This window comes from Panicum virgatum, chromosome 3K (genome assembly GCF_016808335.1).
Source record: "Panicum virgatum strain AP13 chromosome 3K, P.virgatum_v5, whole genome shotgun sequence".
NCBI classification, from domain to species: domain Eukaryota; kingdom Viridiplantae; phylum Streptophyta; class Magnoliopsida; order Poales; family Poaceae; genus Panicum; species Panicum virgatum.
The window spans coordinates 40,801,898-40,829,641 of NC_053138.1; the positions used below are offsets into that span (position 1 = coordinate 40,801,898).

Sequence of the window (27,744 nt, forward strand, 5' to 3'; positions counted from 1 at the left end):
CTAAATTTGAATTCAATCCACCCTATGCTCTTAAATAAAATTACTCTTTCTTTCTTTTGATTTTAAACCATGTCTTAGATGGACATAAATTCCATCCTGATTGCCATATTAATATAATCATGTTGTTCTAGTGGGGTAATTTTTGTATTACTCCACTAATGATTGCTAAGTTAGGTTAAAATGATTGTATGCAAGGTCATGCCATGTTTGCATTAAGGTCTACGTTGTTTGTTCGACTTCTTTTGAATTCAAACTCTCGTTTTGAATGAAACCTCTTTATGTTGCTTAGAGTAGCCACCCATGTTATTTTATGAAGTTTGATATGTTTACTTTTACTATATAAACGATTGCCCAGTAAAGCAACACCTTTAAGCTGGACTTAAATGTTTACTTTATTGGATAATAACTTTTTAGTGAAGAAAAGCTATACTTAAGCACTTCACTAATTTCGACTACTACATTGCATATAGAAATAATATCGTTAGTCGACAAAACGTACGAATTCATCCTGGAACCAGACGAGGATATCTCCGAAGCCCAAGACAACATTATAGAAGATAACGAAGACCTGAACATAAACCAGGAATCCAAGAGTGAACTACATGAAGTCCAACCAACATTGTGGAATTATGTAACACCCGGTTTATAAAAGGACATAAACCGAGCAATCATATACGTGCCAGGATCAAGTCACACGTATATACAACAGAATGAACAGTATATCACAGCACATATCACGTAAAAAGATATAATAAAGCGAATACGAATGTTATTTATTACAATAATGACAAAATGTCTGATACAGCGGAAGCGAAGTACAAATACGATGAAAGACTCTCCGAAACTGAAGCAGGGCACCACAGGGACGTCGACTGGGAGACGAACGCCTAGAAGTCCTCGTAGTCCTGGTAGCGCTGGACAAACTCCCTCGTGTCGGCAGGAACTGAGCAGCAGTAGCGTAGCCAGGAAGAAAAAGTAGAGAAGAGGCAAGAGTAAGTACACAACTTGTACTCAACAAGTATAACACAAACTATGAGGCTCTAAGGTTGGCTAACTCGACTGCATTAGCTTTTAAGTCTTGGCAAAATTTTATTAAAGCTATTTACTACGAGTTGATGAATTACCATTAACCCAGTTACATAGTAATTAATCAGAATTAATTATGTAACTACTGAGAACCATACCAAAACCATACCAAGGTAACCCCGAGAGGCACCCCCTCGTCGGAAGAAGCTAACCCCACTAATCAAAAGGAGGATCTGGGCCGCTCATAACCGTGAGCACGGCTAGTATACCAGTTTTTACACTCTGCAGAGGTTGCACATCTTTACCCACAAGTCGTGAGCTACGCCAGTTGTTCATCACACTTCCTTAGGTGAGATGACTAGCGACTCACTACGAGGCCGTTACAAAGAATCTCGTTGGTAAGGCGTAACCGCGAGAGTTAGGTCAGCGACGATGGGGCCCACCTCCGGGGGTACAAGCACAGGAGCGCAATCCAAGCACAGACCAAGCCGAAGGAGCAGGGACCATTGAAGCTTACTACTCTTGCCCCGCAGGTAAGTTACTCCAAACCAAAAAGACCTAATTAGTAAGCCAAGTCTATCCCATTCTAGCCTTGTGGTAGCGCTGTTGTCCCAGGTTGTCGCTCTATGAACCGGTCCTTATGGAGAGTGGCCAACCAAGCACTAAGCACCGTGCTGGCCCCCCTAAACCATGTTTCTACAAAAACCATCTTTTAACGAGACGTGAGCCACTCATCCACACAGAGGGCCTACTCTCAGAATTAAGTTCAAGTAAACCATTAATCAAATTAATTAAAAAGGACCAGCGTGTGTTATAGCGCAGCAACCTAGCACAACTAACCAAAATGCAACCCAAGGATATATATAAAGGATATAAAGTGGCTAGGAAATCCTTATAGGCATACAGTATTAATATGCAGTATGAAAATGTATTTAAACGCGATAGGTTGTTCATGCTATACTTGCCTTCCTCGTACTGGTCCTGCTGCTGCTCAAAGTGCTCGGAAGACGGCTGCTCCGGGTACTGGTACTGATGCTCCTCAGATGGATCAACGTCTACTCACGAACACATGGCCAAAACAAAGCACAATAATAAGCATACAAGCAAACACTAACAAAAACTAGGAAACAGTACATCAATACATAAAAAACCGCAAGAAAAACTAAGCCTAAACTGTTCTACGCAGTTACAACGATCGCGTGGACATAAAGAACGCCCAAAACGGAGCTAAAACGCAAAATCTAGGCTAAAAACAAGATCCATGGACCTAATTGTAAGAAAACTGGAGTTCCAGGGGTTTCTGGGCAAAAACCGGGGACTTATATGCAATTAATCCATAGACTCAAGGGCTAACACGCAAAAAGTCAAGTGCTGGACGGCGGGTTCTATTTCCAGGAAGCTCAGGGGGCTGCGTGCTAAAATTTGGACCAAACTGCAATTCCTTTTTGACTTGTGATGGACTGCGGGTTGAAACCTAATAAACCGAGGGGCTCTTATGCAAAACTGATAGGCCGAAGCAGAATGCGCCGATCTGAGCCATTGGATCTTGATCGTGCGGCTCGGGCGAAGCGGTACGCGGCTTCTAATCCTGGGCGCTGATCCCAGATCGAACGACCGAGGGTGTCTGGGCGCAAGGGCGGCGGAGTATCGCGCCGGCGGTTCTGTTTTGCGGTGGCGCGGGCTGCAGCTCGCCGGAGATGGTGAAAAGGGTTCTGCGGGGCTTGATTTAATTGGGTTTGAGTCAGGCATGACCAGAGCGGAACGTGTGATCCACCTGTGGCATCGGCGGGGCTCGGGGAGACTCGGAGGCATGGATACGGCGGCGGTGGCGATTCTGCAGCTTGTGGCCGCCGGTGAGCGGCGTTCCGCACGCCAAGGTAGCCTATGTGTCCTATTTACCAGTGCAAAAGAAAGGGCGGGTCATTGTGATGCTCACCGAGGGCCTGTGGTGGCCGGAGCTGCTGCGCAGGGCGGCCGGCGTCGAGGATGGGCGGCGGCGCAGGCGGAACTCGGTGACGGAGATGACGCAGAGGTGTTGCAGAGGTCGTAGCCGAGGGCAGCGGCTCGGGGAAGCTCCTGGCGGTCTCGGCGGAGTCGAAGCACTGCGTGGACGGGACTCCAGTGCGGCGGAGGAGCGTGGCCGCGGCGGCGCAGCTGCCTGCTCTGCTCGGCGGAACTGCGCGGCGTGGCGGCTAGGGATTGGGGCTGTTCTGCGGGATAGGGTGGACGCAGGGGGGTCCGCGGGGGTTTAAAGAAAGCGCCGGGGATCTTGGGGGGGCGCGCCCGTCGTGATCCCGGCGGGGATTGCGGCCGCGAATCTCGGCTGGACGGGGCGGATCGCGCAACGGCCTTGCGCGGTCCCGGGTTCTGGTGGCGGAGCTTCTAGAAGGGGGAAGACGCTCGGGAGGGACTGGCTAGTGGACCCTGCGGAGCTAGGGTGGTCCAAGGGGCAGCGGGCAGCGGGTCGCGGCGCGGAGCAGAGGTGCGGGTGTCCGACGACGATTTTGGGCGGAGGAAAGGGAAGGTCCTGCCAGCGGGCCCGGTTGGACAGAGAGACGGGGAGGGATGCGGGCGGCTGCAGGCGCTGGCGTGCGGGCCCGGGGAGTGTGGGAGCGGGGCGAGCGGCCGTGCGGGGAAAAGCTGGGCCGCAGGGTGGACTGGGCTGCGCGCGCGGCATGGGCCGGAGCGAACCTGGGGAGAGAAGGGAGTTCGGGCCAGGATGGGTGGAGTTCGGGCCGCGGGCGTGGGCCGCTTCAGGTTGGACTTGGCGGTGAGCTGGGTTTCCTGTTTTGGGTTTGGGCTGGGTTGCTGGGTTTTGGGTTTTCTTTCCTTTATACTTCTCTTTTCTAATTCTATTTCTCACTCAAGCTCAACTATTTGAATTCAAAAGAAAATTTGAATTCAAACCCCTATGAAATCAAGCAATTAAAACAATGCACCAGCATGAATGCATCAACAAAGTTAAACCTAAGAAAATTTTAATTACTTGTGAAACAAAAATTAGATTAAATGCAAGACTAACACAATAAACCTTAGAAATTTAAATAAAGCCAATTAAATTTATTATTAAATGCTGGAATTTAAATTAGGGTGTTACATACCCCACCCCCTTAAAGAAATCTCGTCCCCGAGATTTAGCTGGGCTGGCTAGCAAAGAGGTCTGGATTTGTTTTCTTCAGCTCATCTTCTCGCTCCCATGTAGCCTCAGCTTCACTGTGGTGACTCCACTGAACTCGGCACATCTTGATGCGCTTGTTCCGAGTAACCCTCTTTGATGTCTCCAGAATCTTCACCGGATGCTCAGTATAAGTCAGATCTTCCTGCACATCTACTCCATCCAGTGGTGCCTGCTCCTCGGGTACTCGCAGACATCTCTTCAGCTGAGATATATGGAAGACATCATGAACTCCTGAGAGGCTGGTGGGCAACTCCAGGCGATAAGCAACTTCGCCTTTCCTCTCTAGCACCTTGAATGGCCCCACATACCGAGGTGCTAACTTCCCTTTGACATTGAATCTGCGGATTCCTCTCATCGGAGACACCTTCAGGTACACATAGTCACCAACACTGAAAGTCAGGTCTCTCCGTTTGCCATCTGCATAGCTCTTCTGTCTGCTCTGTGCAATCCTCAGATTCTCTCGCACAGCCTGAACCATCTGCTCTGCATCATCTATGATCTCAGGGCCAAAGAGCTGCTTCTCACCAATCTGATCCCAATAGAGAGGAGTCCTGCACTTTCTGCCATACAACGCCTCGAAGGGGGACTTCTTCAGACTGGCCTGATAGCTGTTGTTATATGAGAGCTCAGCATAAGACAGGCACTTATCCCAACTAGTACCGTACTGAATGGCACAAGCTCTCAGCATATCTTCCAACACTTGGTTGGTTCTCTCTGTCTGCCCATCTGTCTGAGGGTGATAAGCCATACTGAAACGCAGCTTCGTATCCAATGAGTCATGGAGCTGCTCCCAGAATCGAGAAGTGAACTGAGACCCTATGTCAGATATGATCTTCTTGGGCACACCATGCAAGCAGACAATCCGAGAGATGTACAACTCTGCAAGTCTAGCACCGGAGTAAGTAGTATTCACTGGAATGAAGTGAGCAACCTAAGTCAGACGATCCACTACTACCCATATGGAGTTGTACCCCTTCTGAGTACGAGGCAATCCAACAATGAAGTCCATGGTGATTTTCTCCCATTTCCACTCTGGAATCTTCAAAGGCTGTAACAGACCTGCTGGCCTCTAATGCTCAGCCTTGACACGCTGACAAGTGTCACAAATAGCCACGTACTCTGCCACTGAACTGCTTCATCCCATACCACCAGAAACGTTCCTTCAGATCATAATACATCTTCGTGCTGCCCGGATGAATAGAGTATGCTGTATCATGGGCCTCACTCAGAATCAACTTCCGGAGATCCTTCACATCTGGCACACAGATCCGGTTCTTGTACCACAAAGTACCCTGATCATCCTCTCTGAAATGAGGAGCCTTGCCCTTCTTGAGCAACTCACGGATCTCCTGTAGCTTCTCATCATCTTTCTGATGCTGCCGGATCTCTGCCTCTAGAGTCGGTACTGCCTCAAATGTTGCACTGGAGGTATGATGCAAGAAGCCCAGACTCAACTGCTCGAACTCCTCGCATAACTCTGGAGGCATCTGGAAAGCCACGGTCATGTTGACATAACTTCTTCTAATCAGAGCATCTGCTACAACATTGGCCTTGCCCGGATGATAGTGAATCTCCAGGTCATAATCCTTGACCAACTCTAGCCATCTTCTCTGCCGCATATTCAGCTCATTCTGCGTGAAAATGTACTTGAGGCTCTTGTGATCAGTGTAGATATCACACCGCTGCCCATACAAGTAATGCCTCCAAATATTCAGAGCATGCACAACTGCGGCTAACTGAAGATCATGGGTGGGATAATTCAAGCTCATGCCGACGTAACTGCCGTGAAGCATAAGCAATCACTCTGCCCTCCTGCATCAGAACACACCCAAGACCATCCTTCGAAGCATCACAATACACCGTGAATCTCTTCGTCTGGTCTGGCAGAGTCAGGACTGGCGCCGTAGTCAACCTTTTCTTCAGCTCATCAAAGGCCCTCTGACGCTCATCTGTCCACACGAAAGCCACATTTTTCTCCAGCAAAGAAGTCAAAGGCTTCGCGATCTTGGAGAAATTCTCAATGAACCTCCGATAATATCCAGCTAATCCCAAGAAAGACCTAACTTCCTTTACTGTCTGCGGTGTCTCCCACTCGAGTACATCTTTCACCTTGCTCGGATCAACAGCAATGCCTCCCTGAGAGATAACATGACCGAGGAATGGAACCTCGTCAATCCAGAACTCGCACTTGCTGAACTTGGCATACAGCTGATGCTCCCTCAATCTCTACAATACGAGTCTCAGATGCTCCTCATGCTCTTCTTCTGTCTTGGAGAAGATCAGAATATCATCAATGAAAATCACCACAAAGACATCCAGATAATCCATGAAGACCATGTTCATCAGATGCATGAAGAAAGCCGGGGCATTAGTCAAGCCGAAGGAGATGACCGTATACTCATATAGCCCGTACTTGCAAGTGAATGTCGTCTTCGGAATATCCCTAGGACGGATCCTCAGCTGAAAATATCCCGAACGAAGATCAATCTTCGAGAATATACGAGCACCTCGAAGCAAATCAAAGAGATCCTCAATACGGGGCAGTGGATGCTTGTTCTTGATAGTAACTGCATTCAGCTCCCGATAATCGACACACATCCTCTTCGAGCCATCCTTCTTATCTACCAGCAATAATGGAAAAGCCCAAGGAGAGAAGCTGCGACGGATATAGCCCTTGGCTAGCAACTCATCAATAGTCTTCTTAACTTCTTCATGCTCTATAGGTGCCATACGGTAGGGCCGCTTTGCAATAGGAGCTATGCCAGGCAAGAGATCAATACAAAACTCAATGGCGCGTTCAGGCGGCATACCTGGCAGATCATCCGTAAAGACATCCGGGAATTCAGACACCACGCGAATACCGTCCGTGGGTCTAGCCTCCATCTGATGAAGAAATCCAGAAGGCTCTACTGCACTGATAACAACCTCTTGGCCACTGGAAGCTGATAGCAAGACTGTCCTCTGAGCACAATCTATCCGGACTCCCCACTTGGCCAGAGTCTCCATTCCCAGAATGACATCAATGCCCTTGGTGTCTAGCACCATCAGATCAGTACAGAACTCCACTCCCCTCAAGGAAACACTGACTCTCAGGCAGTAAGTGTGAGACCTCAACTGTCCTCCCGGTGAAGATACTAACAGGCACCTCTTTAATGTGCTAGTATGAATACCATGATGCTCGATAAAAGACTGAGTAATGAAGGAATGCGTAGCACCAGTATCGAAAAGCACTGTAGCTGGATATGAATTAACCATGAACGTACCAATAACCATGTTGGGAGCCTCGGCCGCTGACTCGGCCGTCACGTGGTTCACTCTGCCCTGATGTGGCGCCCTGGGCTGAGCTGGGCGCCCCTTGCTGTCCCGCCTGCACCTTCCTGGGGGCAAGCGTTAGCGTAGTGCCCCGGCTGGCCGCAAGTGAAAGCAGGTGCGAGGGGGTCCCTGAGCCTGCTGTCCGGTAGGAGCTGCCGGACGTGGAGCCTGCGGTGCCGGTGGAGCAGCACGAGCCGGAGGTGCCGGTAACCTCTGGCTCTGACCTGCCTGCTGCTGCTGTCGAAGCGGGTACTGCTGCGATGGCCTCTGCTGGTACTGCTGAGGAGGCCGGTACTGAGGCTGCTGGTACTGCTGAGGCTGCTGGAGGCGAGGACGAGTGTTGCTGCCGGAAGCAACGGGGACAATCTTCCTCTTCTTGTCCTCCATCTCCAGGTGCTTGCGCTCAGTGTTGAGTGCGCTGTCAACCAGATGGTTGAAGTCGTCGAAGCGGAGGTTGAGCAGCGCGTACTGGAGGTAGTCCTCAAGGCCCTCCATGAAGTGCTCCTGCTTCTTGCGGTCATCCGCAACATCGGCAGGGGCGTAGCGAGCAAGCTGCAGAAAGCGATCACGATACTCCGTGACCGACATAGTCCCCTGAAGTGACAAAGACATATAGATATCGAAAGATTAACTCAAGATTCATAAGGATAGAACAAGGGGCATTAGCTCAAAGAAACCACTGAATGATTATATTTAAGATTACCTGCTTCAGTGCAAGGAACTCCTGCTTCATCTTCATAACGCCCGCGGGGACGTTGTGGCTGCGGAACCGCTCTCGGAACTGGAGCCAAGTGAGAGCCTCGCGGTCGTGAACTGGGTGGGACTCCCACCAGTCCAAAGCTGCCCCTCGCAGCTGTCCTGCTACGTACAAGATGCGCTCACGATCATCGCACTGGGCGATGTCCAGCTGACGCTCCACTGCACGGAGTCAGTCGTCAGCCTGAAGAAGGTCGGACGTGTGAGAAAATGTCGGCGGGTGACCCCTCAGGAACTCAGCACGCCTGTCGCAAGGCTGCGGCGGTGGAGGAGGCGGAGGCTGAGTGTGAGCCTGCTGAAGAGCCTGAACCGTGTTGTTCAGGGTAGCCATCATCTGCATCTGGAGCTGGAAGTACTGCTCCGGAGTCAAAGGCGGCGGCATCGGGATCCCGGTCCCCATGGTGTTCTGACCCTAGTTATTCTGCCCCTGCTGGTCAGAACCACACCTGGTGTTCACCATCTGATTTAGGACAAAAGATTTCACGAGTAAGGATATTGCAGGAATAAATTCAGATGGATAAGATAACTCTTTGCGGAAAAAGACTCGGATCTGATAAAGTAGACAGGATAGAGTGGACTGTTTTACCCCCAACGATCTAATCCATTTTATTAATTAGTTAACTTAACATAAGAGTGATTTTCTTTAAACAAATTTAAACTACTAAGCTATGCAATCAACCAAAGATCCAAATCAAGCATTTGTATAATAACAAGCAGACAATTTTCACGACTTAGCCGAGTTTAACATACCACTCGACTAACACGACGCATCGCAGAGCGTGCTATCGTATTATTATAAAGGTTCACCTATCTAATACTCATGGTGGTCAGATGACTGATTCAGGCCAAATCTACGAAAACTATTCTTCAGAGAGAGAAATCAAGGCAAGACGGGTAAAAAGTCAAAGAAGTCAAGGGGTATAATAGTAAAATAATTTCAGCAGGCAAGGATTGGAGAGAAGAAGTCCTATAACTCGACCAGTTCTATCTAGGCTTCGTCCTACAGTCGATATGGCTCTGATACCACTCTATAACACCCGGTTTATAAAAGGACATAAACCGAGCAATCATATACGTGCCAGGATCAAGTCACATGTATATACAACAGAATGAACAGTATATCACAGCACATATCACATAAAAAGATATAATAAAGCGAATACGAATGTTATTTATTACAATAATGACAAAATGTCTGATACAGCGGAAGCGAAGTACAAATACGATGAAAGACTCTCCGAAACTGAAGCAGGGCACCACAGGGACGTCGACTGGGAGACGAACGCCTAGAAGTCCTCGTAGTCCTGGTAGCGCTGGACGAACTCCCTCGTGTCGGCAGGAACTGAGCAGCAGTAGCGTAGCCAGGAAGAAAAAGTAGAGAAGAGGCAAGAGTGAGTACACAACTTGTACTCAACAAGTATAACACAAACTATGAGGCTCTAAGGTTGGCTGACTCGACTGCATTAGCTTTTAAGTCTTGGCAAAATTTTATTAAAGCTATTTACTACGAGTTGATGAATTACCATTAACCCAGTTACATAGTAATTAATCAGAATTAATTATGTAACTACTGAGAACCATACCAAAACCATACCAAGGTAACCCCGAGAGGCACCCCCTCGTCGGAAGGAGCTAACCCCACTAATCAAAAGGAGGATCTGGGCCGCTCATAACCGTGAGCACGGCTAGTATACCAGTTTTTACACTCTGCAGAGGTTGCATATCTTTACCCACAAGTCGTGAGCTACGCCAGTTGTTCATCACACTTCCTTAGGTGAGATGACTAGCGACTCACTACGAGGCCGTTACGAAGAATCTCGTTGGTAAGGCGTAACCGCGAGAGTTAGGTCAGCGACGATGGGGCCCACCTTCGGGGGTACAAGCACAGGAGCGCAATCCAAGCACAGACCAAGCCAAAGGAGCAGGGACCATTGAAGCTTACTACTCTTGCCCCGTAGGTAAGTTACTCCAAACCAAAAAGACCTAATTAGTAAGCCAAGTCTATCCCATTCTAGCCTTGTGGTAGCGCTGTTGTCCCAGGTTGTCGCTCTATGAACCGGTCCTTATGGAGAGTGGCCAACCAAGCACTAAGCACCGTGCTGGCCCCCTAAACCATGTTTCTACAAAAACCATCTTTTAACGAGACGTGAGCCACTCATCCACACAGAGGGCCACTCTCAGAATTAAGTTCAAGTAAACCATTAATCAAATTAATTAAAAAGGACCAGCGTGTGTTATAGCGCAGCAACCTAGCACAACTAACCAAAATGCAACCCAAGGATATATATAAAGGATATAAAGTGGCTAGGAAATCCTTATAGGCATACAGTATTAATATGCAGTATGAAAATGTATTTAAACGCGATAGGTTGTTCATGTTATACTTGCCTTCCTCGTACTGGTCCTGCTGCTGCTCAAAGTGCTCGGAAGACGGCTGCTCCGGGTACTGGTACTGGGGCTCCTCAGATGGATCAACGTCTACTCACGAACACATGGCCAAAACAAAGCACAATAATAAGCATACAAGCAAACACTAACAAAAACTAGGAAACAGTACATCAATACATAAAAACCGCAAGAAAAACTAAGCCTAAACTATTCTACGCATTACAACGATCGCGTGGACATAAAGAACGCCCAAAACGGAGCTAAAACGCAAAATCTAGGCTAAAAACAAGATCCAGGGACCTAATTGTAAGAAAACTGGAGTTCCAGGGGTTTCTGGGCAAAAACCGGGGACTTATATGCAATTAACCCATAGACTCAGGGGCTAACACGCAAAAAGTCAAGTGCTGGACGGCGGGTTCTATTTCCAGGAAGCTCAGGGGGCTGCGTGCTAAAATTTGGACCAAACTGCAATTCCTTTTTGACTTGCGATGGATTGCGGGTTGAAACCTAATAAACCGAGGGGCTCTTATGCAAAACTGATAGGCCGAAGCGGTATGCGCCGATCTGAGCCGTTGGATCTTGATCGCGCGGCTCGGGCGAAGCGGTACGCGGCTTCTAATCCTGGGCGCCGATCCCAGATCGAACGACCGAGGGTGTCTGGGCGCAAGGGCGGCGGAGTATCGCGCCGGCGGCTCTGTTTTGCGGTGGCGCGGGCTGCAGCTCGCTGGAGATGGCGAAAAGGGTTCTGCGGGGCTTGATTTAATTGGGTTTGAGTCAGGCATGACCAGAGTGGAACGTGTGATCCACCTGTGGCATCGGCGGGGCTCGGGGAGACTCGGAGGCATGGATACGGCGGCGGTGGCGATTCTGCAGCTTGTGGCCGCCGGTGAGCGGCGTTCCGCACGCCAAGGTAGCCTATGTGTCTTATTTACCAGCACAAAAGAAAGGGCGGGTCGTTGTGATGCTCACCGAGGGCCTGTGGTGGCCGGAGCTGCTGCGCAGGGCGGCCGGCGTCGAGGATGGGCGGCGGCGCAGGCGGAGCTCGGTGACGGAGATGATGCAGAGGTGTTACAGAGGTCGTAGCCGAGGGCAGCGGCTCGGGGAAGCTCCTGGCGGTCTCGGCGGAGTCGAAACACTGCGTGGACGGGACTCCGGTGCGGCGGAGGAGCGTGGCCGCGGCGGCGCAGCGCCCTGCTCTGCTCGGCGGAGCTGCGCGGCGTGGCTGCTAGGGATTGGGGCTGTGCTGCGGGATAGGGTGGACGCAGGGGGGTCCGCGGGGGTTTAAAGAAAGCGCCGGGGATCTTGGGGGGGGCGCGCCCGTCGTGATCCCGGCGGGGATTGCGGCCGCGAATCTCGGCCGGGCGGGGCGGATCGCGCAACGGCCTTGCGCAGTCCCGGGTTCTGGTGGCGGAGCTTCTAGAAGGGGGAAGACGCTCGGGAGGGACTGGCTAGTGGACCCTGCGGAGCTAGGGTGGTCCAAGGGGCAGTGGGCAGCGGGTCGCGGCGCGGAGCAGCGGTGCGGGTGTCCGGCGACGATTTTGGGCGGAGGAAAGGGAAGGTCCTGCCAGTGGGCCCGGTTGGACAGAGAGACGGGGAGGGATGCGGGCGACGCGGTGCGGGCGGCTGCAGGTGCTGGCGTGCGGGCCCGGGGAGTGTGGGAGCGGGGCGAGCGGCCGTGCGGGGAAAAGCTGGGCCGCGGGGTGGACTGGGCTGCGCGCGCGGCATGGGCCGGAGCGAACCTGGGGAGAGAAGGGAGTTCAGGCCAGGACGGGTGGAGTTCGGGCCGCGGGCGTGGGCCGCTTCAGGTTGGACTGGGCGGTGAGCTGGGTTTCCTGTTTTGGGTTTGGGCTGGGTTGCTGGGTTTTGGGTTTTCTTTCCTTTATACTTCTCTTTTCTAATTCTATTTCTCACTCAAGCTCAACTATTTGAATTCAAAAGAAAATTTGAATTCAAACCCCTATGAAATCAAGCAATTAAAACAATGCACCAGCATGAAAGCAGCAACAAAGTTAAACCCAAGAAAATTTTAATTACTTGTGAAACAAAAATTAGATTAAATGCAAGACTAACACAATAAACCTTAGAAATTTAAATAAAGCCAATTAAATTTATTATTAAATGCTGGAATTTAAATTAGGGTGTTACAAATTAACTGAAGTCCCGAATCCATATTCGGAGAAGCTAAAGTCTACTAACTCTATAAACATCACTAAAGGCAAGCCCCGGTACATAATCCCAGTATTTTAAATTATGCAATTTATTTACTTGTGCATTTAAGTTATTGGAGTTGAATGAAGACCTTAGATGCATAATTCTAGGTACCTATTGATTGAACACTAGTTTTGAGTTCGAATAGCTGCTATGCTAATAGGATCGGTAAAAGTCGAGTGATTGCCTGTCACTCGCGAGCTTATAGGAGTTGATTGTTTACTTTCTGCAATCACTATAAGGATCATGGACGGATTTGATTACAAGTTTCATATTGAAACCTGTTTGTGTTGATAAACTTGATAAGGCCGCAGTGTGTGGTAGTGTTGGTTAAGCATTTGAAAGTACTAGCCACATAACGTGAATTATGGGTAAGCGGCAAGCCTAGTAACTCCTCGGCCCGGCAAATGGTCATACCTCCCACTCTCTCATAGAGATAGGAAGTTAAATTATAACTAAAGTTTATGTTTTGAGGGACGAGGTTGGTGCCCTATGTTCGAACAATTGACCACAAGTGCAGAGAAGAGCGGTTCTCTATAGTCGGGGAGAGTGGCCCTAATCCATGAACCGGAATGAGAAGCAAAAGGTTGCTTGAGAGTGACTCAACAGTGCTCCAAGCGTGTGTGTGTGTTAGGTTTTACCTTGCAAGGATTGAAATTCGGTTCGAACTGTTCCGCCTCTCACGGATATTGAGACTACTTAATCTCTTTGCCACATAGAGAAAAAAGTGAAACAAAGATGATACTCAATCTTGTTGGATGCAATTAATTTCTCTACCATGCTTGTATAGCTAGGTGCAAACCTAGAATAATTAATGAAACTAGAACCTGAAAGCTAAAACTTGAAATTAAGGACCTACTCTTTATTGCTTTGCATCAAATAAACTCCAGAGCCCTCACAAGCCTTGCATGTCTAGTTTTTAGCATTATTTTCAGGTAACTTTTGGAATGCTTGGTGAGATTGACATCATGTACGGGCTTCATCATGATGTCATATATCGACGCTAGAATCATTTTCTTTCCAATATTTATAAACTTTGAAGATCTTATCTACTTTCAAATTTCTGAGGTACCCTACTTGAATCCTCAAACTCAGTTTATAATAACATTTACTATTGAAGTTTGTGTGGTAAAATTTGTGTTTATTGTAATCTCTGGGCTCACCTTCGAGTGAGGTATGTTGTTTCGATCCAAAATCCAGTTGTGTTATCGGGATTTTACCCGACAGACTGTCAGATTACTCCGTTGAAGTGCGTGTAGATGATGGTTAGGGCACTTTAACTGAATTAATTCTGGCGGTTCTGCCACAGCTAAGGCCTAGGAACCTCGAGAACGAGTTCGTCCTGGATTACGACGGTCATCAAGTCTTCGCCACGCCATCCACCAACATGGCCGCCGTCCTCTAGGTATTCGAGGGACTACCCCAAGCCCCTGAGATTGCAAAAGCTCACGCTCGTCTGCATGTTGCAGCAACCCAGACCCAAGGCCTGAGAAGGGAGTATTCCAACCACCGGGGGCAATCAAGCTCCAATCGCTCGGTGCGTCCTCATCGCCGCGATGAAGAGGTCGACCAGCCCGACCTTCGCGACCGTCTCGCCCGCCGAGATCTTCGACCCCGCATCGACAACCGCAATTGCCAACGGGACAACGCCGAGCAGGAACGACATTGCCGCTACGACGACGAGCACGGTGCACCCGACCACATCCGCAATAACCGCGATCGCCGACCCTACGACGACGACTACGACCTGGCGGACGACTTGGATGGCTTCTCCGCCTTCTCTGATAGGTTGCGAGCCATCCAGTGGCCTGCGACCTTCAAGCCGGTCGGCATCGAAAAGTTTGATGGCGAGTCCGACCCCAAGACATGGCTGCGCACCTACTCCATCGCCATCCGAGCAGCGAACGGCAACAATGACATCATGGCGGCATACTTCCCGATGATGATGAGCCGGTAAGCACAGAACTGGCTCGAGTCTCTTCCTACCGGCTCGATCAATAGCTTGCAGGACATCTGCACTGCCTTCGTCCAATACTACCAAGCTGCCTGCCCAAGCCCCAAAATCAGATGGGATTTGGGCAGCGTTACGCAACGACCCTCCGAGTCCCTGCGTGACTACATCAAAAGGTACTTTGCTAACCGTAATACAATTACGGAAGTCGATGACAGGGACGTGATCTACCACTTCCACCAAGGCCTCCATAGCATCGAACTATGGAGAAAGATGTTTGAGTCCAACCCCAAGACTGTCTCCGACATGATGCCCGTCGTCAACAAGTACACCGACATGGAGGACGCCGAGCGCACACATTGCCGCCACAAGGATCGCTGCGAGCCTGTCGATCATCCTCACCAAAGGGACGACGACCCGGCTCGCCCAAGAGGAGATCGTCCACCACATCACGGCAAGAACTGTGACCACGCTGAGTCATCCAAGGCCCGCGACCGCAAGCACGGCCCCGACAACACTGTCGCTGTCGTTGATCGGCCTCAGCAGCGTACCTCCCCCGACCAGGAGGAGCTCGATAGGCTCCTCGACTCCAAGTGCCCCTGGCACAAAGACGCCAACCACACCGCGTGAGAATGTCGCGCCCTCTCCAATAGCGTTGCTCCAAAGGAGCCCAAGCGGCCCAGGCTCGATGACCGCGAAAGGCCGAGTAGCTCCAGAAGCTCCCGTGGCCGTGGCCGCAGGAACCGCTCGCCCAGGCGAGACAAGGAGGACTAGCAGGGCAACCGGACACCCGGCACCTTCCAGGAGGAGCTCCAGTTCCCCGTCTTGCAAGCGCATAATCAAGCTGCACAGTCGCGACGTCAACTCGGTGTTCAGGCACCCGGTTGAACCTCTTCGCTGGTCGGATATCCCCATTACCTTCAACCGGCGCGACCACTGGGTCCACCTGCCCAGGCCAGGTGCTTACCCGCTCGTGGTCAACCTGATGATATGTCAGATCCGTCTGGCCAGGGTACTCATCGACTGGGGCAGCGCCCTCAATATCATCTTCGCCAAAACTCTGGAGGACATGGGCTTCGACATGACTAAGCTAGTTCCTTCAGACCAGGGCTTCTACGGCATCATCTTGGGTGCGGGCTCAACTCCGGTTCGCAAGTTCACCCTCCCCATCACCTTCGGCACCCGGGATAACTACCGCACGGAGTCCATCATCTTCGAGGTGGCCCCGTTCGAGACTTCCTACCATGCTATACATATCTTCTCTTGAAGATGCCGGCTCCAAACGGAGTCCTTTCCATCCACGGCGACATCTAGACGTCTCACTCCTATGAGACGGAGAACATCAACACCGCCGAGGCCTTGGAGAGAAGCAACAACCAGGCCGTGGTCGCTCAGGCGGCAAAGGCCCTCACAATGGACTAGCTCCAGAAGCCGTCCAACAACTCGGCGCCAGAGTCCCAGCTGCACCTTGACAGCTAGACAAAGGTGATCGTCCTCAGCAACAACCACCCCGACAAGACAGCCTTGATCGGGGCCAACCTCGACTCCGCATAGGAACTCGCGCTCACCTCTTTCCTCCGCACCAACTGGGACATCTTCGCATGGAAGCACTCTGACATGCCAGGCATACCGAGGGAGGAGGCTGAGCACTCCTTGGATCTCAACGAGAAGGCGCGACCTGTCAAGCAACGGCTGCGTCGCTTCGCTCAAGATCGGAAGGAGGCTATTAGCGTAGAGGTAACCCGGCTCTTAGCCACTGGTTTTATCCGAGAAGTCACACATCCGGAATGGCTGGCAAACCCAGTCCTTGTAAAAAAGAAAAATGGTGAATGGAGAATGTGTGTCGATTACACGGATCTCAACAAGCGCTGCCCTAAAGACCGTTTTCCTCTCCCGCGCATCGACCAGGTTGTTGACTCGACAGCCGGGTGCGTGCTCTTCTCTTTTCTTGATTGCTACTGCGGCTACCATCAGATTGTCTTGAAGAAGTCGGATTAAGAGAAGACATCATTCATCACGCCCTTTAGGGCGTACTGCTACAACACCATGACGTTCAGCCTCAAGAACGCAGGCGCCACCTATTAGAAGGCCATCCAGAAATGCCTCCAGGGGCAGATCGGGCGCAACGCCGAGGCTTCCGTGGATGACGTCATCATCAAGACTAGGTCCAATGATCAGTTCATTGCCGACCTACAAGAAACATTTGAAAATCTCAGGAGATTCAAATGGAAGCTCAACCCCACCAAATGCGTCTTCGGCTTCATCGTATGCAGCTGGGGAATCGAAGCCAACCCAACAAAGATCAATGCTATCATATTCATGAAGCCACCCCAGTGCAAGAAGGATCTGATGAAGCTTACAGGGTGCATGGCCGCCTTGAGTCGGTTCATCAGTCGACTCGGCGACAGAGGCCTGCCCTTCTTCAAACTTCTCAGGAAGTCAGACAAATTCAAGTGGAATGAGGAAGCCGCCGCAGCCTTCCAGCAGCTAAAAGATTTCCTCACAACTCCACCAATCTTAACAGCTCCTGAAGACGGAGAAATGCTACTCCTCTACATTGCAGCAACTATGCACGTGGTCAGCACTGCCCTGGTCGTCGAACGAGACGAGCCGGGACATGTCTGCAAAGTACAACGACCCATCTACTTCATCAGTGAAGTACTCGGCGAGTCCAAGCTGCGCTATCCTCAGGTGCAGAAACTCCTCTACGCGATCCTCATCACGTCCAGGAAGCTGCGCCACTACTTCCAGGTGCACAATGTCAAGGTGGTTTCCTCTTTCCCCCTCGACGACATACTTCACAATAGAGAAGCCAATGACCGAGTCGTCAAGTGGTCGGTGGAGCTGGGAGCCCTCTCCATCGAATTCCTCCCCCGCTCCACCATCAAGTCACAAGCCCTGGCGGACTTCATCTCCGAGTGGACCGAGATTCAGGATCCACAACCTGACGAACGACCTGAGCACTGGGTCATGTACTTCGACGGCGCCCTCAACCTCAATGGCACCGGGGCAGGCATCCTCTTCATCTCCCCGAGAGGTGAGCAACTAAAATATGTCCTGCAGCTACTCTTCAAGGCCACCAACAACGCGGATGAGTACGAGGCCCTCATCCATGGCCTCAGGATCGCGGCCTCACTCGGCATCTAGAGGCTACTCGCGTATGGCGACTCCAAAGTCATCATTCAACAAGTCAACAAGGATTGGGACTGCACCCAGGAGAAGATGGACGCCTACTGCAACGAGATCCACAAGCTCGAGGCCCACTTCTATGGCCTAGAATTTCATCACGTCCTCCGAGACTACAATGTGGCAGCCGACGTACTCTCCTAACTGGGCTCGAAGCGGGCACTCGTCCTGGCCGGCATCTTCGTGCAGGCTCTCAACTCCCCCATTGTCAAGATCGAGGAAGAACCTCCTACAAAACCTAATCTAGTGCCAGCCCTAGGCCAGGAAGTACTGGTCGCCGATCCAGATTGGCGAGCCCTGATACTTGACTTCATCATCAATAATAAGTCCTACCCGAAGGATAAGGAGCACGAGCGACTCGCCCGTCGAGCCGCAAGCTATGTCGTCGTCGGAACTGAGTTGTTCAGGCACTCGACCTCTTCAGGAACCCTTTCCAAGTGCATCTCCCAGTCAGATGGAGCCCGACTCCTCAGCGAGATCCATTCGGGAATTTGCGGAAACCACGCAGGAGCTTCCACCTTGGTGGGCAAAGCTTTCAGGTCAGACTTCTATTGGCCGACGGCCCTAGCCGACGCTCAAGCCATCGTCAGACGATGCCCAGGATGCTAGTTCTTCTCAAAGCAACAGCACGTCCCGGCTCAGGCTCTGCGGACGATTCTTCCATCCTGGCCATTCGCATGCTGGGGACTTGATTCGGTGGGACCCCTGAAAATAGCGCAAGGTGGCTACACCCACATATTTGTCGCCATCGACAAGTTCACCAAGTGGATCGAGGTGAAGCCGGTCTCTACCACGTCAGCAGCCAAGGCAGCCGAGTTCATCCAAGAGATAACACACAGGTTCGGAGTGCCCAATCGGATCATCACAGACCTGGGCACCTCCTTCACCTGATTGGAATTCTCGGACTTCTGCCAGGAAAGCTGCATCGATGTGTACTACGCCTCCATGGCGCAGCCCAGGTGCAACGGCCAGGTGGAACGTGCTAATGGCTTGATCCTTCAGTGGCTCAAAGCCAGGATTTTCGACCGAATCGAAAAATATGGCTCCAAGTGGATCCAGGAACTACCCATAGTAGTATGGGGGCTGCGCATGCAGAGAAGCCGGGCCACTGGCTACTCCCCCTTCTTCATGGTCTACGGTTCTGAGGCTATCCTCCCGACGAATATTGCCTTTGGTGCTCCACACACCCAGAACTACGATGAAGGCGAGGCCGAAACAACTTGGCGAATAGACCTCGACTCGGCCGAGGAGCACCGTCTGATGGCAGCCCTCCATCACGCCCGGTACGAGCAGTAGCTACGCTGTTATCATGACAAAAATGACCAGCAGCGCGACTTCAACATCGGCGACCTAGTACTCTGACGGGTCCAGACCCCCGGAGGCAAGTTAACTCCCCCATGGGAGGGACCCTTCATCGTGAGCAGTGTAGTTGTCCGAGGAACCTACAGGTTGCAGTGCGAAGACAGAACGGACGTGGGCAATCTATGGAACATCGAACACCTTCGTCGCTTCTATCCGTAGAAGAAAAAAAAAGAGAGATATGTACTCTGCTCATCAGCTATTAATAAAGTTCAAAGTCTTCACTTATTCCTATTTGTTTCTCCCCGACCCATCCAGTACGCTTGGGGGCTGTGTGTCGGTTAGCCCGATTCATCTCTTACACTCGGGGGCTGGGCTCGGCCAGTCCGACTCGTCCAAGTCTGCCCAGCGCAGGAACCCCCAACGTAACCAGTCGCTGCGAGCACAACCTTGCTAGTCATGGAACCACCCTGCGTCACCTTCTACCGCCTGCGCGCTTGATGATCAGCTCTCAATGCGGCAAGCAAAGGCACATCGCATTGTCATCTCTTCCTAACTACTCATCCAACTCAGCAGCAACTCAGATTACGGAGCCCAACACAAGCACATGCAAATTTATTTACATACAAAATAAATATTGTTTTTTGGCCACCTGCTGACCATTTTCCCCTCAACCTCTACAATTATAGGTTCAGGTCGGCCGCCACGCGCTCCGCGATCGGCCGGGCATCGGGGAGGTAGTCCGCCCAAGCAAGGTCCGAGGTCTCCGGCGCCATCCCGTCACCCACCGGATCCAAGTCGGCCTCTGGGAAGTCGGACTTCACAAGTCCCAGGGTGTACTAGGACGCATCCTCGGTGACACCCCTGGCAAAGACACCGAGCCGCCCGCTGCCGCCTCCAGCCGTGCGTCTAGCTCCTCCGCCGCGGCCGTGCCCTCCGGCTCAAAGGCGGCAAGGACGGCGCTCACCTTGCCGGTAACCTGCCCTAGGGCCGCGACCGCCGCAGCAAGCCAAGCCTCCGCACCTGTCAGCACGGTCTCATCTCAACTCCCTGCGAGTTCGTTCTGAAAAGAAACAGAGTGGTTCCAGAACCATACCTTCGCCCGCCTGGTGCTCTAGGCGGAGCTTGCCCTCCGTGGCTTCCTCCATGGCCTCCGCGGCCTCCCGAGTCTTCTGCAGCTCAGTGTTGGCCTTTTCAAAGGCCGTCAGGTCGCTCTTCAGGGTGCGCACCTCCTTCTCCAACCCTGAGAGGGTGTCGATTAGCTTGAACACAAATGAGTCGGCACAAAGCGTGGTACGCCTCTTACCCCACTTCTCATCCGCGAGGGCCTTCTCTATCTCCGCCCGCTGCTTCTCCAGCAGGCGGTTTTGCGCCTCCAACTCGGCTAGCCGGGACTCGAGCTGCTCGAGTCGGCTGTCCGCGGCCGGTGCCCCCCCTCCCTCCCCCCTGGCATCCTCTTGGCGGCCCGCTGGCTCAGGCCGGCCAGTGCCTAACAAGAACAAGGCAATTAGCTCAAAATCCAGTATGACACGAACAACTACACAAGCAAGGAATGTAAGCCTACCTCGGCCGATTCCGCCGCGCGGCGTGCGGTGGCCTGGAGCTCCTCCGCCAACCTGGCCAGCTCGTCACCTTCGGCCTCCTGCTCCTCCACCACAAGGACCCCGGGCAGAACAGGGCCCTGACGAGTGGGGAACAACTCCCGGCTCGGGGTCTCCTGCGGCAGAGCCGACAGCTGCGCAGGTGGCACCTCTGCCACCCCCATCGGTGCGTCCTTCCGGGCCGCGGATCGCCTGGTGTCCTCCACCTCTGCCTCACCCGGCGTCGCCTCCCGGCGAGCGCAGGACCGCGGCGGACTCTCCATTGATGGATTGGAGCTAGCCGCCTCGACCCGGCGGGTCTCATCAGCGGACCCCTCCGCCTTCCTCTTCCTGTGAAGCCAAAATTCCACTGCGTCAAGATACAAGTGGCGATCCAAAACAAACTAAGACATCGCACAAGCAAACTTCACTTACCCTGCGCTCCGGCGAGCGGTGAAAGACAGCCTCAGCGGTGCAGCGGGTGGCTGCGATCTGATCTCTCCAATGCGCGCTAGCCCGGTCGCCGCTTCCCCTTCAGCGCGCACGACATCAGCACCGGTGCTTTCTCCTGACAATTCGGGGGCGTCCTCCGCCCCCAGCTCTTAACTCCCCGACCTTGAGGCGGTGGCGGAGCCTCCCTTGGGCAGGGCACTCCTCAAGATAGCCTTGGAGGCTGGGATCTTCCTGACGGCACGCCTCCTCCGCCTCGGCGCGGGCGAAGGGGTATTGACGCCTACAACTTCAACATCCGACCCGTCCCCAATGGACACGTCGGACGACACCTCCAGATCTTCTGCCTCCGGCTTCTTCAGATCGGCCGGGGCGGCGGCGTCCTTCCCTGCATCCCCCTCTAGCAAGGGAGCGGGAGACCAGAACTCTAGAACTTTTTCCTGCATTCACAAAGGCATTCCGAGTTGGTTACAACCCAACGGGTGCCCTGCATACGAAGAAGCAGGGTACAAACGACTCAAGGGCAAAAACAAAACAACTTGGAACAAAAAGCAGAACATCACGGAAGAGATAAGAAGACTTACGGCTCTGGTCGGCCGCTTCAAGCAGTGCATCTTCGCGCATCCGCGGTCGTGGATCGGCCCCTGCATCATGCGGGCAACCCGGTTCACGGCTTCTTCCCGGGGAACCTTTCGGTTCTGCCCCCGGGTCGGGTCCTGACGACCCCAGTACTCAAAACTAGGGTGCACCCTGTCCCGAATCGGCTGCACCAGCCGCTTACTGAAGGACAGGGCCACCACGGCGCCCGTCTGCCCCTAGGTTGACAGTCCAGCGATCTCTTTGAGAAGGAGGTCCACCTGGACCATTTCCTCCTCGGTCGGCTGTTCTTCCCAGCACGCGCGGGGCTCCAGTATGCGTCCAGTGCGGGCGGGCAGACAAGAGGCCGGGTTCGACACCACGAACCACTCATTGTGCCACCCCTTGTTGTTGTCGCGCAACTCCAGGGCCGGGTATGTTCGGCCCTAGCGCAGCGAGAAGGCGGCGCAGCCCACCACATCGCAGTGAGCGGCGGACGGGTACCCCCTCAGATGGTACAGAACTCGCCACAGATTGAAGTGCGGGGCAATTCCTAGGAACACCTCGCACAAGTGAATAAAGATCGCAATTTGCGCGATAGAGTTCAGCTTGAGATGAGTTACCTCAAGCCCGTAGAAGAAAAGGAGCCCGTGGAAGAAGGCCCCCGCGGGCAACGCGAAGCCCTTCTCATAGAAGGACCGGAAGACGACCGTCTCCGTTCGGTCCTCCGTCGGGAACTCGTCCCCGAAGCTGCATTCCACCCCAAGATTTCCTTCTCGGGGAGGAGTCCGCGCTCCACCAGATCTTGGATGTCCTCCTCCCGGAGGTTGCTTGGTGCCCACACTTCTGAGGGCGGCAGCACGTCGGCGGCGCCTCTGGACACGGAGGAGGAAGACTTCGGTGACTCGCCAGCCATTTCGAGTGGCGGCGGGTGGATCAGATCTATGGAGGGTGCGGGGAGGACGACTGGCGGTGAGAAGGAGAAGAGGGAACAGCCAAGAAGGCAAAAGCGAGATGGCCAGGCCCTTCCCCTTTTAAAGAGGATACGTCGCGCCTGCAACGGCAACCCCGAAGATCGCGCGGGACTTGAATCGACTTTCCAGAAATAGCATGAGTCGTACTCAGCAAGGAGCGGGCCCCCAATGGTAACTTTCTGCCTGTTGCAATAAAAGACCAAATGCTAAAAATACGAACCACCTGGGCACCGCTACCACTCGGCGTGTCTCTGCGACTCCGCCAATGACCCTGCTCGGGGGCTGGGCGCCGCTACCACTCGGCGCGTCTCTGTGACTCCACCAGCGACCCTACTCGGGGGCTGGGCGCCACTACCACTCAGCGTGTCTCTGTGACTCTGCCAGCGACCCTGCTCGGGGGCTGGGCGCCGCTACCACTCGGCGCGTCTCCATGACTCTGCCAGCGACCTTGCTCAGGGGCTGGGCACCGCTACCGCTTGGCGTGTCTCTGTGACTCTGCCAGTGACCCTGCTCGGGGGCTGGGCGCCGCTATCACTCGGCGCATCTCTGCGACTCCGCCAGCAACCCTGCTCGGGGGCTGGGCGCTGCTACCACTCGGCGTGTCTCCGTGACTCCGCCAGCAACCCTTTTCGGGGGCTGGGTACCATGAATTCAAAGTTGGGTGGGTCCGGTCGGACAAATGATTGGAAAACAACAAGGCAGTATGATATGCTGGGTGCTCATGCAACCCGGGAATTCAGGCAAATAAGGCTTATGTATTGACCCTCGAAAAGCTTCTTCAAAACCTTCCGAGGCTCGGGGGCTGCACCCAACGGGTGTGCCCAGGGGCGCATCCCGTTGAAGACTGAAGGGAGTCCCGAAGTACTTCTCACAACTCAAACATCAAGATTCAGGCTCAAGCTCTTCGGCACTCGGGGGCTTGACGGAGGTACATCCGGGTACCTCCCAGCCGAGTAGTTATCTCCCGATTGGGTACATACTCGGCAAGGACCACTCTACACGACTACCCAGCGGACAGGCACTTCGCTGGACGTCGGAAGGTTCCTTCGAGGATCAGGATCAAGGCGCGGATTTGTATTCCGGATATCTAGGTATCTCAACCGACCTGATTCCATGTAGCAACCCGAGTAGATATCTTCCCTTACTTGTAACCCACGGCACCTGGCCTATAAAGATGCCGTGAGGGGACCCATAGAACATATATCTCATCCCATCTGCATCATTCATCGTCAAGCTCAATACACACAACACAGGACGTAGGGTATTATGCTCCCGAGCGGCCCGAACCTGTCTAAACCCTAGTGTCAACTTGCAACCATCTAGTTCTTGGCTCCAGAATCCCCCCTTCACCTATAAATCTATAGCTGGGCATACCCCTGGTGGACTTGCCGGATAAGCAATCTGACACTCGCCTTCAACGTAGTTCAGGGTGTGCGGAGCACCAAAGGCGATATCCGTCGGGAGGATAGCCTCAGAACCATAGACCATGAAGAAGGGGGAGTAGCTGGTGGCCCAACTTCTCTGCGTGCGCAGCCCCCATACTACTCTGGGTAGTTCTTGGATCCATTTGGAGCCGTATTTTTCAATCGGGTCAAAAATCCTGGCTTCCTGAGAAGTTTGAAGAAGGGCAGGCCTTTGTCGCCGAGTCGGCTGATGAACCGGCTCAAGGCCGCTATGCACCCTGTAAGCTTCATCATATCCTTCTTGCACCTAGGTGGCTTCATGAACCTAATAGCGTTGATCTTCGTTGGGTTGGCTTCGATGCCCCGACTGCTTACGATGAAGCCGAGTAGCTTCCCGACCGGGATGCCAAACACGTACTTGGTCGGGTTCAGCTTCCATTTGAATCTCCTGAGATTTTAAAATGTTTCCTAGAGATCGGCAATGAACTGATCAATGGACCTTGTTTTGATGACGACATCATCTACGTAGGCTTCGGCGTTGCGCCGATCTGCCCCTGGAGGCATTTCTGGATGGCCTTCTAGTAGGTAGCACCCGCATTCTTGAGGCCAAACGTCATGGTATTGTACCAGTATGCCCCAAAGGGTGTGATGAATGATGTCTTCTCTTTATCCGACTTCTTTAGGGCGATCTGGTGGTATCCTAAGTAGCAGTCAAGAAAAGAGAGGAGTGCGCACCCGGCTGTCTAGTCAACAACCTGGTCAATGCGCGGGAGAGGGAAGGGGTCTTTAGAGCAGTGTTTGTTGAGATCTGTATAGTCAACACGCATTCTCCATTCGCCATTTCTCTTTTTTACAAGGACTGGGTTTGCCAGCCATTTTGGATGTGTGACTTCTTGGATGAAACCAGCGGCTAGGAGCCGGGTTACCTCCACCCTAATAGCCTCCTTCCGATCTTGAGCGAAGTGACACAGCCGTTGTTTGACGGGTCATGCCTTCTCGTTGAGATCCAAGGAGTGCTCAGCCTCCTCCCTCGGTACGCCTGGCATGTCGGAGGGCTTCCATGCGAAGATGTCCCAGTTGGCGCGGAGGAAGGAGGTGAGCGTGAGTTCCTATGCGGAGTCGAGCTCGGCCCCGATCAAGGCGGTCTTGTCGGGGTGGTTGTCGCTGAGGACGATCGCCTTCGTCTGGCTGTCAGGGTGCAGCTGGGACCCTACCACTGAGTCGTTGGAGGGTTTCTGGGCTTTTGCCGCCTGGGCAACCAAGGCCTGATTGTTGCTTCTCTCCATGGCTTCTGCAGTGTTGATGTTCTCTGTCTCGCAGGAGTGAGACGTCTGGATGTCGCCACGGATGGAGAGGACTCCGTTCGGAGCTGGCATCTTCAGGAGAAGATACGTGTGGTTCGGGATCGCCATCAACTTGGCGAGAGCTGGTCTTCGAAGTATGGCGTGGTAGGAGGTCTCGAACGGCGCCACCTCAAAGATGATGGACTCTGTACGGTAGTTGTCCCGAGTGCCGAAGGTGACTGGGAGGGTGACCTTGCCGACCGGAGTCGATCCGGCACCCGGGATGATGCCGTAGAAGGCATGGTCTAAGGGGACTAGTTTGGTCATGTCGAAGCCCATGTCCTCCAAGGTCTTGGCGAAGATGATGTTGAGGGCGCTGCCTCCATCTATGAGCACCCTGGCCAAACAAATCTGGTGGATCACCGGGTTCACCACAAGGGGGTAAGCACCCATCCTAGGTAGGTGTACCCAGTGGTCGCGTCGGTCAAAGGTGATCGGGATCTCCGACTAAAGAAGGGGTTCAACCGGGTGCCTGAACACCGAGTTGACGTCGTGGTTGTGTAGCTTGATGCTGCGCCGACAGGACGGCGCACTGGAGTCTCCAAAGATAATGTTGACCACCCGTTCTTCCTCCTGAAAGGTGCCGGGTGATCTGTTGACGTGTTCATTGTCATCATCTCACTTGGGCGAGCGGTTTCTACGGCCGCGGCCACGGGAGCTTCTAGAGCCACCCGGCCTATCACAGTTGTCCAGCCTTGGATGCTTGGGCTCCTCTGGGGCGATGCTGTTGGAGAGGGCGCGGCACTCGCGCGCTGTGTGGTTGGCATCTTTGTGCCAGGGACACTTGGTGTTGAGGAGCCGGTCAAGTTCCTCCTGGTCGAGGGAAGTACGCTGCTGGGGCCGATCGGCGACAGCGACGGTGTTGTCGGGGCCGCATTTGTGCTCGCGAGCCTTGGACGACTCAGCGCAGTCACGATTCTTGTCGTGCCATGGAGAACGATCACCTCCTAGATGAGTCGAGTCGTCATCCCTTTGGCGAGGACGATCGAGGGGGTCGCGGCGGTCCTTGTGACGGTCGTGTGCACGCTCGGCGTCCTCCATGTCAGAGTGCTTGTTGACGACGGCCATCATGTCAGAGACAGTCTTGGGATTGCTTTCAAACATCTTCCTCCATAGTTCGAGGCTATAGAGGCCTTGGTGGAAGTGGTAGATCACATCCCTGTCATCAACCTCCGTAATGGTGTTATAGTTAGCAAAGTACCTTTTGATGTAGTCACGCAAGGATTCGGAGGGACGCTGCATGACGCTGCCCAGATCCCATCTGGTTTTGGGGCCCAGGCAGGCTGCCTGGTAGTATTGGACGAAGGCGGTGCAGAGGTCCTGCCAGCAGTTGATCGAGCCAGTAGGAAGGGATTCGAGCCAGTTCTGAGCCTGGCGGCTCATCATCACCGGAAAGTACGCCACCATGTTGTCGTTGTTGCCGTTCGCGGCCCGAACGGCGATGGCGTAGGTGCGCAGCCACGTCTGGGGTCGGATTCGCCATCGAATTTCTTGATGCCGACCAGCTTGCAACCTGTCGGAGAAGGCGGAGAAGCCGTCGAGGTCGTCTGCCGGGTTGTAGTTGTTGCCGCAAGGTCGATGATCGCGGTTGTTGCAGTTGGCGCCAGGTACACCATGCTCCTCATCATAGCGGCGACGTTGTTCCCACTCGGCGTCGTCCCGTTCGTGATGACGGTTGATCCGACTGAGGCGGTCGCGAAGATTCGGCTGGTCGACCTCCTCATCGTGGCGATGGGGGCATACCGAGCGGTTGGAGCTCGATTGCGCTCGATAGTTGGAGTACCTCCCTTCTTAGGCCCCGAGACTGGGTTGCTGCAACGTGGAGACGAGCGCGAGCTTTTGCAATCTCGGGAGTTTGGAGAAGGCCCTCGAATACCTGGAGTACGGCGGCCATGTTGGCAGATGGCGTGGCGAAGACTTGATGGCCGTCGTAGTCCAGGACGAACTCATTTTCGAGGTTCCTGGGCCTTGGTGGAGATGGACGCCTCCGTCCAACCCGGGGGTTGCGGTGCTCGGCATTATTGAGATCTTCTTCACCCCGCTGGATGACTTCCCCGTTGGCCCGGTGATCGGCGCGAAGAGCGTTGTGGTGAAGGCGTTGTTCCCGTTGTTGG

The 27,744-nt window shown here is 53.2% G+C and overlaps 2 protein-coding genes across 2 annotated transcripts; one reads left to right on the forward strand and one right to left on the reverse strand.

Annotated features, from left to right (window-relative positions):
* The first annotated feature begins 18,950 nt into the window (after positions 1 to 18,950).
* On the forward strand, positions 18,951 to 19,301 carry LOC120700914. The gene has a single exon (XM_039985111.1). The coding sequence runs from the start codon at positions 18,951 to 18,953 to the stop codon at positions 19,299 to 19,301; it is 351 nt and encodes a 116-aa protein (XP_039841045.1).
* A 6,095-nt stretch (positions 19,302 to 25,396) lies between these two features.
* On the reverse strand, positions 25,397 to 26,023 carry LOC120700915. The gene has a single exon (XM_039985112.1). The coding sequence runs from the start codon at positions 26,021 to 26,023 to the stop codon at positions 25,397 to 25,399; it is 627 nt and encodes a 208-aa protein (XP_039841046.1).
* Between the last annotated feature and the right edge of the window lie 1,721 nt (positions 26,024 to 27,744).

Bases quoted from the DNA above. Each gene is read 5' to 3' on its own strand.
- LOC120700914 (XM_039985111.1), top strand. From the start codon at position 18,951: ATGGCGCAGCCCAGGTGCAACGGCCAGGTGGAACGTGCTAATGGCTTG.
- LOC120700915 (XM_039985112.1), bottom strand. From the start codon at position 26,023: ATGGGTGCTTACCCCCTTGTGGTGAACCCGGTGATCCACCAGATTTGT.